The sequence below is a fragment of the Mus caroli genome, unplaced genomic scaffold, assembly GCF_978045245.1.
Source record: "Mus caroli unplaced genomic scaffold, Mus_caroli_1 scaffold_7, whole genome shotgun sequence".
Taxonomy (NCBI): Eukaryota; Metazoa; Chordata; class Mammalia; order Rodentia; family Muridae; genus Mus; species Mus caroli.
The window spans coordinates 76,006,012-76,019,975 of record NW_028227262.1 but is presented as its reverse complement, the minus strand read 5'-3'; the positions used below and the strand labels follow the sequence as shown (position 1 = coordinate 76,019,975).

At 44.9% G+C, this 13,964-nt stretch overlaps 1 protein-coding gene across 1 annotated transcript in view; it reads left to right on the top strand.

Annotated features, from left to right (window-relative positions):
• The first annotated feature begins 852 nt into the window (after positions 1-852).
• The window catches only part of Suclg1 (succinate-CoA ligase GDP/ADP-forming subunit alpha), a 34,460-nt gene continuing 21,348 nt past the window's right edge, over positions 853-13,964 (top strand). Inside the window, exons 1-3 of the mRNA XM_085840524.1 lie at positions 853-996; positions 8,301-8,404; positions 12,642-12,758. Of these exons, the coding sequence (XP_085696650.1) occupies positions 939-996; positions 8,301-8,404; positions 12,642-12,758 (279 nt within the window). The 5' untranslated portion in view covers positions 853-938. The remainder of the gene's footprint in view (positions 997-8,300; positions 8,405-12,641; positions 12,759-13,964) is intronic.

The window sequence follows — 13,964 nt, the reverse complement described above, 5'->3', positions numbered from 1 at the left end:
TTTGGAAAGCACTGATATTTAACTTTACCACAAGGGCAGGATCTACAAGACACATGCCCAGCCTGAGAATTATAACGACGACCTTACTGAGCTAAAATAACTTTATTGATTATAATGATAAGGAATCTTAGGAACGCAGTTTTAGACAAGAAACTTGGTGCTTTGGCACCAGGCCTTGCTGAGGTTTTTAAAAAGTGGAGTGAATAGTTTGTTCCAATAGGGCACAAATCCTATTTGATCTCCAGTTGTAGTCCTTAGGATTTTAGAAAGAGGCATCCAAATAATTAGCATTATCGAAGGCAGTGCGTCAGTTTAATAAAGAGATTCCTGCTTCAGGAAACTGTCAGCTAAGGGGCTTTAAGTCTCTGGTCACTTTTCCTTTTTTCTTTTGCCGGCCACTAGTGCGGATAATTTCCGGAACCTTACAGGGAAGGCAAGAGGAGTACAATCTTTCCTGTAACAGGTCAGAAAAAAACAAGCTGCAGGATCACGGTCTGGCACATAGCATTGCTGCCGGCGCCTCCCCTCAGCGTTTGTCACGGCTTTTCCTGGGCGCCCACGCCGGAGTTTAAATCGCTTCCAACCCCTTCCCTTTCTGCACGCTGCTTACTCGGAAAAAAAATACATTTCCCACAACACCACGCGCCGGCCGGGCCTCTCATGGGCTGTCCCACACATTGCCGTTATGTTTATGGTTACCCAAGCCCACATCTACTAAAGAACAGAGCTATTGTCTGCTTTTCAAACGTCATCCTTCTTGTTTTTTTCCACCTGTGACGTTCGCTGTTTGAGAAGAGACTCCGAGGAGCGTAAGATATTCAGGCTACTCTTCTAGACACCTTTCTGCGCGAGCCTGAGCCCATGCCAAGGTCCCGGGGTCCTGAGAGTGTCATTGGGGGGTGACCGCAACAGTAGTTGCTGCGGCTGCCACTGCAACCATGGTCTCCGGCAGCAGCGGCCTCGCCGCCGCCCGCCTGCTGTCGCGCACCTTCCTCCGTGAGTCGTGCCGGCGGGGCTCTGTCCTCCATGCTTGCGTAGACCTCGGGTTCCTGATTCTGGCCCCGGCGGTGTCCGGGCGCTTCCGGGCGGGCCCTCGGAAGGGGCGAGGGAGCCACCGGTCCAAACGCCAGTGGCAGACCTCGGGGGTGGAGGGGGCTTTGTCCGATGGGATCCTGGATCCAGCGATGCACTGTTCGCAGGGCGCCCTGCAGCCCGGCAACAATATCCTAGTTCCCACGGTGACGGTGTGTGTGTGTGGGGGGGGGGGGTGAGGTGGAGGTGGCCTTTGGGCTGGCCCTTACTTGGAGCCAAGGCTAAAGAGGTCCAGGATGAACTCTGCTGGGAGTGTGAGCCTCCGGGTTGAAGAGGTTGTAATTTGTCCCGAAAGATTCTGCACTTGGAGTTGACCGTTCTGTTGGAGTGGTAGGGCCAACGGAAAGGTGGTTTCTGCACCCAGAGTCAGCGTGGCCCCGTAGGAGCTTGTAAGCTGAGGGGTTAGCGAGCTTTCACCAATGATGTGTCGCTCTTTACGAGGCTCCATTGAACACCTCAGTTTCTGAGAACCAATCTCCCAGGGTTGCTATCCTCTCAGCAATGCTGACTCTTGAAAAGTAGTGCTGCGTTCAAAGTCTCTGTGTTAGGTACAATAGGAGGCAACTTGGGAACCGGTCATGTCGTTTTTGAAGTCTGGCCAACCATTCGTATGTGTATAATAGTCTTTTTTTTAAAAAATGATTTCTCGATGGATGTGGTGGCCCACGCATTTAATTTCTGCATTTGGGAGGCAGAGGCAGGTATGCGGGTCTTTGTGAGTTCGAGGCCAGCCTGGTCTACAAAATGAGTCCCAAGAGAGCCACAGCCATTACACAGACAAACCCTGTCTTGAAAACAAAACGAAATGAAACAAACAAAAGCCTACTAAACAAACAAACAAACATCTCTCAAGTAATAGCTTGGTTTGTAAAGCAGAGCATTGTCCTGCCTATCACTAACAGGAGAAATGATTGCCAATTAAAACTGTGCTGAGTGATTGGTTGTCAGATTTATCCAGATCTAGGAGATGTTAAGAAGTAATGAGTGGTTTGGTTTCATTGTGTAGAATAAGTGAGTCAGTTTACTGCTCAGAAATAGACACTCATGTAAACACTCTTTTCCTTGTGACATCTTGTTTCTTCTCGCATCAGATAGTAGGTGAGACTTAGTTTCTTTCTTGGGTATCCTAAAAGTGTTCAAGGATAAGTGTGCACCCAGTAGCTGTGCCTCATTGCCAAGTCATTTGAGGACAAAGGTCCGACTTGATAACTTTGCCAAATGTGAAAGAGTTGAGTGTATTTGGGAACGTTTTCTGGAGCGCCTTCTTGACTGATTAAAAGGATACTTTAATGTGTTCCAGATAGAAGGGAAGGAAGAGATTAGCTGTGCCACTAAGTGCTGTGACTGGTAGAGTTTGAACACTTGTGTGTTGGGTATGGCCTAAGCCAGCTTATTTGGAATCGTTTGTGGGTTAAGATGTGGAACACCAGATGTGCACATTAGCTAGTTTTCTGGAACACTCAGTGAAGAACGGCTCACCTATGCACCTATGTCTTTTTCTGCTGAGGTCTTTCTGGTTCAAGACCCTAGCCTCCATCCAGAAGGTCTGCTGTGTTAATAGAAGTGTTTCCAGAAGAGGAATGCCTAGGTGATTTGGTTCCTTAAATTCATCCTTAGCAACCCACACCTCACAGAACTGAAGGTCTTTCATCCTAGACTGCAAGACTAGAAGAGATTCAGCTTTCTGTTGCTGGAGTCATCTTAGACCTGAGGCATGCTGTTAAAACTCTGAGGATCTGATCTAAACTAGGGTATTTTTCTATTAGTCGTATTAGTATTAAGGTTACAAGTGATTCATGTTTAAAAACCTCTTAGTTGGCAGACCTTGGAATTCTCTCACACCTGCAATATTTCCAAGCCACTGCAGTGGCCATGTTGTCTCACAAGTTACTGCTGCTACTGTTTTCTCCTCTTCTTCCTCCTCTTCCTCCTCCTCTTCTTTTTCTTCCTCCTCCTCTTCCTCTTATTCTTCTTCTTCCTCCTTTTCCTCTTCCTCCTCCTCCTTCTTCTTCCTCCTCTTCTTCCTCTTATTCTTCCTCCTCTTCCTCCTTCTCTTCCTCTTCCTCTTATTCTTCCTCCTCCTCTTCCTCTTCTCCTTTTTCTTGTTACACATTATTTAGGCTCTTAGATTAAAATAAGATGGTAGGGAATTCTACCTCCACCCTGTTCTTAAACTTTAGCTAATGGCACATAATGTGTTGAGGTCCCAAGTTTTGCAGTGTTGATTTCAGTTAAAAGAGATAAAAAGACAAACAGCCCTAGGTGCTACAGGGCTCTACTGAAGGGCAACGAAGAGGCTGCTAAGCTGCCCTCGACCCCTCACACACATTTAATGGCTTATGAAAGAAAGGGACAATCTTGTTGATGTGGGGAGGATATGGAAATGAGGATAATTTCTGACGAGAATATGTAAGAACTTATAAGCATCACTGAAGTTAAAATGAAGTTTGAAAAGAAACCTAAAGTTTGCTAGAGTCTTTAAAACTATCAACCAGGAGGTACTATAAATTACATCTTCCTGAATAATTAATAAGAGCAGGTATTATTTTGATCTTAGAATTAGGATATTTTGATGTTAGAAAGTGGATCTTACAGTCCAGTTAGTTCTGCTGTTTGGTTTGGCAAATGAGGAAACAAACCCAGAAAATTTCCCAGGTGGTGTCCACGGAGTCCCGGAAACCAGGTCTGCTGGTGCGTGCAGTGTCTTTTCATGTGCGTGCCTTGGGAAGCTTGGCCTTCCATCTGAGGAGCAGGACCTTTGGACTCTCAGGGATCTGTGGAGGAGGCATCTCCCCTGCTCGGAGCTGCTACTTGCCTCTCTCCCGTCCTTGCCAAGTTCCACAGGCTTATTGGCAGACTCAGGGAAGCTCTTGGAAGTGTGTGGGAAAGGACACTCCACAGTGATCTTTCCCTTCCTATTCTCTTTTGCTGTTCGCACCTGGGAACTCAACCTTTATCTCAGAAATGGAAGCCTGTATCCAAATGCCTTGCTGGAGCCCTGAGAAAGTGCCTTGGTTTTTCTGGCCTCAAAGTTGCTTCATAGAGACACTGAAGTTTAAAATGATTAGTGTAAGAATAATTTAGAGTTTGCCACAGGACAGGTATTTTGTTGTGTTTGACCAATTTATCAAGTTTTTACTTTATAATATTTCTAAAATCTGAATATCTTCTCCTCGGTGATACATTATAAAACATTCTACATATAATTTTCACACTTAGCGCTTAAAAAACAAGAGTGCTTTACATTTTACAAAACATGGTGCTTGTGATCAACTGAGCCAATAGTATTGAATGTATCATTAATATAAGTGAATATATAGTTTTATGTTTGAATAGCTGATTGGTATTTAGGGTAAGTAGTTGCTGAGATACTCCCATGTATTGTAGGTCTACTATGTAACAGTTCCTTTTACAATTAAAATATTCCACCTTGTAGGACGAAGCTCCTTAAGCAGGAAAGTAAACATCTCTGAGTAGTTTCAGGAAGTCCCTAAAACTGATCAGATTTACTCTTAGAGTAGGCCATAAAAGCTGAGCCTTCCCCTCAGACGGAAGGGAGCCAAGTTGCAAAGAAGACTCTCATACCTGGCAGAAGCAGAAGCAAGCCAAGCTGCTTGGAAGAAATTTAGACCAACTGAGGTACCAGCAGAGGCCATTCTCCAGCCTGGTGAGCTGCTGCAGGTTGTGCAAAGTGCTCCAGGTTCCCAGCTTTGTGAGATGTCATCCATGCTGGGTGGCCTTTGGTTCTGCAGCTGTCTCCAGTCAGTAACCCCTCACCCATATTCCTGTAAGTAACCCCAGTAAAACTCAGAGGTTCACCAAGTTGGACTTTGTTAGTGTTTGTACTTTGGTCTGTCCTGGACTCCCTGTCTGGGGTAAGTAGATGTGTGTTGCATCTCCCCAGGAAAAGTTTTGTCACACAAGTCTCTTCATTTGGGGACCACATTAGCCTTTGTTTTGCATATGTATAATTCATGGTTAATGCTATGTTAGAGCAGGTTTGAGTGTTCCCCCAAGAGTTCCCATGCTAGGAGCCCCCAGTGAGGTGGTGAACTCTGAGATGCCCGTGCCTAGAAGAGGTTACTGGTAGCCTGCCTAGGTTACCCCTCCTGGGGTGAGTTACCAAGCATGGCTGCCCCATGAACTTGACCAGCGCCTTGGCAACCTGTTATTTCCCTTGTTGGTTTTCTGCCATGTTATAGACAGGCAGAGGGGTCCTCACCACAGGCTGGACAGATAAGGCTGCCCTAAAGTGTGAGTTGAACAAACTGGTTTTCTTTTAAATTAGTTACTTTGTTAAAAGTCAGTTACTTTGTGAAGTTGGCTGCAGGTGGGCCAGTAGGGTGGTGAGTTTACATTTGTGAATTCATGAACACATGCACACCGGTAAAGGAGGGACAGGAACACAGTTCTCAGGGTTGAGGTGAAGTGTTTTCATGACTAGAGTCAGGCTAATGGTTAGGGGTAAATTAATCATAAAAGACCATGGTTCCAGTCTCACCTGGCAGGTGCTCTTTGGCTCTGTATTTCAGCATTAACAGCACAGCCATCTTAGAAGTGGTACAGTTGTTACCTAGAGGAGGTAGGACTGCCTGACAAACCTGTCTGCTCTGTGGAAAACATCTTTCTCAGTACCTGGGCCCTTTCCTTGAGCATCTTATGTCAGTTTGTCCTTCTGTGGTTCTGTGATTCCTTGGTAACACGGTTGTGTTACAGACCAGGAGGCTTCCGTGGGTAGGACATGACTCTTGTCAGGTACTCACTCATGAACCTGTCATAGCGGCCACTGGTTTCCCACAGTTGTTTGCTCTGCTCAGTGTGCAGCAGTGATAACGATAGTAAGGAAGTAATTGGTGATATCCCACATACCGTATCCTCTCACATCAGCCAGCGAGGTGTATAATATTATCTGTATTCTCACAGTGAGATTATCTCAGACAAATATTCCTGTGTGAAAAGATTCCCAATTTATTTGGGAATGCTGCACAGTTTGTGTATGCAGAGGTTAGACTATTTGTGTATAGAAGGTGTGTGAGGACAGACCAGTGAGATGGCTCAGTGGGGAAAAACACTTCCCACGCAAGTCAGATGGCCTGAATCCCAGCCACAAAACACACATAAAGGTGTAAGGAGAGAACTGACTCTACAAACTGATCTCTGACCTCCCGTGCTGGCGATGAACCAACCTACTTGCCTTCTTTCCTCCCTCTCTCCCTCCCTTCATCCTTTCCTTCCTGTCTCTCTTTCTCTCTTTCTCTTTCTTTCTTTCTGCACATGCAAAGCATATCTGGCTGGACTTACTTGATTTTAACCTGTGAACTTTATACTCTCTCTTTGAGGGCAATGGTTCTCAACCTTCCTATTGCTGTGACCCTTTAACATAGTTCCTCATGTCGTGGTGACCCCCAACCATAAAATTATTTTCATTACTACTTCATAACTGTATTTTGCTACTTTTATGAATTGTAGTATAAATATTTGTGATTACCAGTGGTCTTAGGCTGCCCTTGTAAAGGGGTCACTTGCCCCCTCCTCTCCCCAAAAGAGGTTGTGACTCACAGGTTGAGAACCACTGTTTTAGGGGAAGATTTTCCTTTGTGCTAGTGAAGGATTTCAGGAATATAGCAGGCACTTTGATGCCAGTGCCACACCCTTCCTGTGAGCAGCTGTTAACCTGTTTACAGATGGGAAGACTAAGGCTCAGGAGATCAAATATGAGGCCTTGATTGCGGTGCTGGAGACCAGCAGGACGTAAACACCAGCACAGACCTGTCTGGTTTCTGAGAGTGATCTCAGCTGCTTCTGGGAGCAGTTCCAAGGTTACACTAGCCAGTTGTTTGAGCCTCAGGAGGTGGCCCAAGCTGTGACCCTAATAGCTGTCACCATCAGCATATTCTTGGTGGCCGGCTTCAGACTTTTCTGCTTGCCTGCTGTTTGATTTAGTGTGTTCATTTTCTATCTTCATTGCTCTACTGTTATCGTCTACTGTTTCTTGGCCTTCCTTTATCAGTATGTCTGTGAGCTAAGGGCAAGGATGGTCTGAGTAAGATCCCATGCTCTGCTGCACAGTGCAGGGGGCTCAGCCTTACGGGCTTTGAATCCCCATGGTGGTACCTCTGCTCAGGTCAGGTGCTTTGGCTGTTCCCTGTGCTAGGGCTGGGCTGCAGAGTGCCCCCCCCAGCCCCTGTTCAGCGTAGTCTGGTCCAGGAGTGCAGGGCACTTCCTGAGAGGGGGGCAGGCTGACGTCTGTCTCTTCCTAGGGCATGAGATGTCCAGTTCCCACTTCTAGAAGGTTCTTCTTCACTTGTGACACAGGAGGTCTGAAGACTGGAAAGCGTGAAAGTGTGTGGGTAGGCTCTGAGAAATACATGAGGAGGTAGATTGTTCTGGAGCTAGCTTTTATGGGCTCTTCACAGGGAGGTAGAAGGCCTGGCTGCTTTGAAGAGACAGGGATGGGCCATAGAGTAGACAGGCTAAGTGGCCCTGTGGAGTGAAATAGGAGTTGGCTGTAGTAGCTACTTGGATGTTCTCAGTCTCCCTTGAGGTGGGTTGCTGAAAATGACTTAGGTGTGTGGTTTTTCTTTGTTTACTTCCTATTTGTCTTCTCATCTACTTTGGAACTCATTTCATTTTTTCTGCTTAATATGCGAGGTTCTGAGTCCTACATCAGAAGGGATCAAACAGAGTGATCTTGGGTTGTGTTGTAGCCAGATTTATACTAGGACTTAGCATTCCCTGTGTTGCTTTCAGTGAGGAATAAGCTAGAGATTAGCTCTTACATTGCTGAAGTTTATCTCCTAGCTTCAGCTGATGTTCATAGGCGCTCATGCCTGAGTCGGGTGTGCACATAGCAAACATTAGCAGGAATGATTTCAGAGTTTGTTTGAGACTGTTGAATTTGAATCCCAGGTTCCTTTGTGGGGAATGAAAATTACAGAATTCAGATTTTTCCCCCAGTTCAGATAGTGCTAGAAGATTGTGTTCAAGGTAACAAAGAGTCCTGGGCAAGAGCAGGCTCCTCGTGTTTGTTTTCCTAGTTTGTACCCAAATTTACCTGTCTCATTTAAGATGTGATTTTAAGTTGGCTGTGATCATACCATTGCTCTTAGATTAGAAGACTTGTTTTTAAAAATTGGGTCATTAAATTTAATTCATGTTTCAGAAATGTGGGGAGATTATAATGTTGTCATATTTTCTTTACTTCTCAGTGCAACAGAATGGGATACGACACGGGTCTTACACAGCCTCTCGGAAACATATCTATATTGATAAAAATACGAAGATTATTTGCCAGGGTTTCACAGGCAAGCAGGTATGTGCATCTACATTTTTATTTAAAGTGAAGACTATAGATGTAAAAAAGTGACTTCTATTTTTAGTAACACAAAAATAGTAATACATGATAACACAGAACTACACCGTACAGAAAGGGGCTGTGTATCTGGAAGAAGTGCAGGTGGAGTGGTAACCCTGTAAAATGGACATTGTGCTTAAACTTACCTTGAATACATAGGGGTGATAGTATCAGAGACACTGTCTTTCAGCAAGCACAAGACTCCTGGGTTTCCTCTACTATTCCTTCGAACACTAGGCAAATAGACTCTAAAGAAAAGCTTGTGTTAAGTGTGGAATCCATACCTCTGAGAGAAATGCACAAATACAGAGAAGCTCCTGGAAAGTGTGGGCAGGTGAATCAGCATGGGACTTCCCACTATGTCCTGGTCTCTGAAGGAGCCGGAGGGCAAACTTGCCCTTGGGCATTTGAATTGCTTCTCCTTCTCTTCTGCTCACACCTCTCCTCTTCCCACTTCTGCCCTAGAATTTGCAGAGTTGAAATATACCTATGGTTTGATTCTGCAGTAAAACCATCATGAGTCTCCTTTCCTTCTGTCCACCCATTCTGCTCACCAGCAACCCTCTGTTAAGTCGGCATATGTCCTCCGGATGAGGAATACACGCACCCCAGTTTTCTTTCTGAGGAATGAGATGGCAAACTTCAGTATTTCTCAGCTTAGAAAAAGTTAGATAGTTGTCATTGAAGAGGAAGCCCCAGAGAGGGCAGGGCTTGTGTTTGCTTTTTAGATTTATTTCTGGGGTCTCTGTGTCTCATTATAATCTCTTGTACAAACATTTTGTATTTATACAGAATGCAAGTAGGCAGGCAGGTTGTGTCTTTTGCCACATCTGTACTGTAGAACTGTTCTAATACAATGTAATTCACCAAAGGAGATGCAGGCAGTCTTACAGACCAGCTAGCCAAGTCTTAATCTGCAGGCTGCCAGCAGAATGCCAGCCACTTGTTACAGATACCATGTTCACACACAGACATGCCCCCAAGGGAGATGCACATCCCAAGGGAAGGATGTGTGCCGTGCGTCCATCCACCTTCTCCTTCCCAGGCAGGCTGTCTAGTTTGTGTATGTTATAATAGCATAGAATCAACCTGTAATCAAGCTCTTGGGGACGTTCATTACGCTGACTTGTTTTTCTGTTTGTTGAACTTTATGGCATTCTTGTGACACTTTAGCCTCTGATATCTTTGTAAGATGTAAGATATCCATGTATGAGCACTATTTGGAACTGAGTCTGTTTCCTAAATTAGTTAATGATTTATTTAAGTCTTTGAGTCTAGGGTTGGTCTTACTATTCTTTTTCTTCTTTCCTTCCTTTCTTCGTCTTTTTTTTTTTTCTTTTTTTAAACACAGTCTTGGTATGTAGTCCAGGTAACCTGGAACTCACTGTAGTTCCAGGCTTTGAACTCATAACGCTCTGCCTACCTCTGCTTCCTTAATGCTAGTTTTGACGTCTTAGTTCCCTCCACCTTAGCTCCACCTTAGAAACGCAGTCACCTTCCTTGTGCTTGCATTTCTTCGCATTGTGCGTTTTAGTGGTCTCAGGGTTTGGCTGGCTACTGAGCCGAGGGCCACAGAAGCGTGAGGATTGTCACACTAACCAGCTCCTTTGTCAGTGCGCATGCTCCATGTTCACATAGGTGAGGGATGCTCTATGTGAGGATGGACTCAAGCCACACACATTGCCACTGGGTGCTGCAGGATTTCTTTCCTGGCTCTTAGGAGCTGCAGAAATTATTATTCCTATTCTAAATTGTGAACTGGCTGGTGGTAACATGAAAACTATGGGAAACAGCTTATTTTGAATGAAAGTATTACTTTTATTTAATAACACGGTAGGACTAGAAAGATGGATTCATTGGCATTTACTTGGAAGTATAGTCCTTACCTAGAAGTCTAGACCATTGCTTCTCAGACTCTCTGGAGTAAAAAGATCTTTTGATGTAATGTGATCAGTACTTTTGTGAAATACAGAAAACCTTAAAATACTTCCACACTGCTTGCAAACATTATCACTTTTTTAATTAGATTTTTGTCATTCTCTCTCCTTTGGTATTTTTTTCCTTCTGTCTTGTTCATTTGTCACTTTAGGTCAGCTGGTCTGTAGACTGTATATGGAATAGCACTGGCTAAAAACAGTGCAAAGCACTGACTGACTTGTGGCTCTTTCTAAAACTCCATCACTAGCTTCAAACTGGTTGCTTAATTTGCTTAGGTTGAGTTTGCTAGTATAAAGGGAATTTTAATTGAAAAATTTCTAAAGTTCTTAAAGCCATAATTTTTATGCTTTAAATAATTAAGAACTTGAGTAGTTGGCTCATCATTGTCAGGCCCCTGTAGAATGACTACACAGACCTTCTCACTGTTGATTGGTCATTGTTGGGTATCTGCTATGTGTAATGTATTGAATTAGCTGTCATATTGCAACAAGACCAGTAGACAGACATTACTGTCTTCATGGACTGTGCCTCTCAGCTGAGAGGATACATATATCCACAAAATCCATGACTAAATCATGTGGTACCCTAGAAAGTACGATCTCTATGGAAGAGCAAGCCAGGGGTCGTGTGGTTGGCGTGGGGGAGAAGATTTTATATCAGATGGTGGGGAAGGTCTGCTCGCAGAGTCAGGGTCCAAAGGAGATGTGTGAGTGACTCATGCACCTATCTAGGGAGGTGCATTGTCTGCAGAGTGCTCTGCAAGGCCTGCAGGCAGGCAGGCGTGTGCCATGGGAGCTCCAAGCCACGTGGCTGCAGTCAGATAGCCTCACTAGTAATGAGGACTCACAGGGTTGGATGGGGCCTGCCATGAGGAAACGAGGCGTGTGTTAGCTTCACAGTTAATGAACTGGGAAGAGATGGGGGGTATTCTCCTCAGATGTTATAGGGTAACTCTTGCTGCTATGGGGAATCAATTCAAAGGGAGCAAGGACAAGACACTTCTAGGAGTTGAGGTGACATCAGCCAACACAGTAACCAGCAAAAGGTAGGACAGAGATGGCTGGATAGAGTGGCTCAACAGTGAGAAGAATCTAGTGTGACTTTGAGTCTGAGCGTCTCTGGGAGTGGAGTTGTCAACAGATGGAGCAGGTTGAGAGGAGAGCAATCAGGGCCCAGTTTGAGGTGTTCAGTCGGATGCCTGCTCGCTGTCCAGGGAGAGGTAGGTAGGCACATGAGTGTATGATTGAAGGCAGAGGTCTTGGCTAGTTGTGTGAGAGCTATGAGTAGCAAGGGTCACCGTAGAGATTCCACTTGTTGCCGTGGTAAGGGTGGCATCCCAGAAGGCATTGGCTGAGATGGAGAAGAGATTCAGAGAGAACAGGAGGAAGCAGAGGTCTAAATGTTCGTGGGAATGATCTTGCGATCTCCAGAGCCACTGTCCTTGCTACTGTTTGGTGGGTTTAGGGGAGGGTGCTATAATGCATGTCAAGGGAAGAGTTTGGGGAATACTGTTAAATACCTTGCAGGACGGTCTCCCATAACAAGGAAGCCCCATGTCCCAAAGACCAGGTAGGCTGTCAGAGAAAGTGAGTCACAGGGAATGCAGGAACTGGCAGGGAAGTCTAAAAGATCCACTGAGGGTCAACCAGTCCTTAAAGACAGACCAGTTAGCACAGCCTTGGGTTTTCTCTAGTTACTGTTTGACTGTGCGTGTGTGCTTATGTGTGTATGTATGTCATGGGGGGCGGTGGTGAGTTAGAGTAAACCAAGTTATAATATATATATATAGTGTGTATATATATATATATATAGTGTGTATATATATATATATATATATATATATATATATATATACATGTATATATACATGTATATGTGTATGTATGGGAAAGAGCCAGGGTTGGATAAATATAATCATCCATCATGGGTGTGCAGTTGGACAAAATAGGGTGCAAAAAAAAATGAGGAAAGGAAAAATGGGGTGGCCTTTTAAACAAGTAACAGACTGTTCCAGATCTGCAGCCAGTTACAGCAGGGAATGGCAAAGGACTTTGCAATGGCTGTTCTGGCTTTGCAGAACCTGGTTTTACTGGAGGGTTGGCAGCAGTTTACTGAGTGGGAGAAAGGCTTTGGCTGGGGCTCCTGCCTGGGAGCACCTAACGTGCTTGGATTTCTGTCCCCATGTTGCCTAGCGTGCCTTTGCTTCTCAGCTGTCTTCGTCTGCCTCTTTCATGGTTCTTGTGCTTTTTCCTCACAGGGTACCTTTCACAGCCAGCAGGCTTTGGAGTACGGCACCAAACTGGTGGGAGGAACCACTCCAGGGAAGGGTGGCCAGAAGCACCTGGGCTTACCCGTCTTTAATACTGTGAAGGAAGTAAGTAACGGCTTCCGAGAAGAAGCAGCAGGGCAGAGACAGGCATCCTCTGGGTGGAGGTCTTTTTTTTTTTTTTTTTAATTTTTAATATTTTTATTACATATTTTCCTCAATTACATTTCCAATGTTATCCCAAAAGTCCCCCATAGCGCCCCCCACTTCCCTACCCACCCATTCCCATTCTTTTGGCCCTGGCATTCCCCTATATTGGGGCATATAAAGTTTGCAAGTCCAATGGGCCTCTCTTTCCATTGATGGCCGACTAGACCATCTTTCGATACATATGCAGCTAGAGACAAGAGCTCCGGGGTTCTGGTTAGTATATCATGTTGTTCCAACAATAGGGTTGCAGATCCCTTTAGCTCCTTGGGTACTTTCTCTAGCTTCTCCATTGGGAGCCCTGTGATACATCCAATAGCTGACTGTGAACATCCACTCCTGTTTGCTAGGCCCCGGCATCGTATCACAAGAGACAGCTATATTTGGGTCCTTTCAGCAAAATCTTGCTAGTGTATGCAATGGTGTCAGCGTTTAGAAGCTGCTTATGGGATGGATCCCTGGATACGGCAGTCTCTAAATGGTCCATCCTTTCATCACAGCTACGAACTTTGTCTCTGTAACTCCTTCCCTGGGTGTTTTGTTCCCAATTCTAAGAAGGGGCACAGTGTCCACACTTTGGTCTTCATTCTTCTTGAGTTTCATGCGTTTAGCAAATTGTATCTCATATCTTGGGTATCCTAAGTTTTGGGCTAATATCCACTTATCAGTGAATACATATTGTGTGAGTTCTTTTGTGATTGTGTTACTTCACTCAAGATGATGCCCTCCAGGTCCATCCATTTGGCTAGGAATTTCATAAATTCATTCTTTTTAATAGCTGAGTAGTACTCCATTGTGTAAATGTACCATAATTTCTGTATCCATTCCTCTGTTGAGGGACATCTGGGTTCTTTCCAGCTTCTGGCTATTATAAATAGGGCTGCTATGAACATAGTGGAGCATGTGTCCTTTTTACCGGTTGGGACATCTTCTGGATATATGCCCAGGAGAGGTATTGCTGGATCCTCCGGTAGTACTAAGTCCAATTTTCTGAGGAACCGCCAAACTGATTTCCAGAGTGGTTGTACAAGCTTGCAATCCCACCAACAATGGAGGAGTGTTCCTCTTTCTCCACATCCTCGCCAGCATCTGCTGTCACCTGAATTT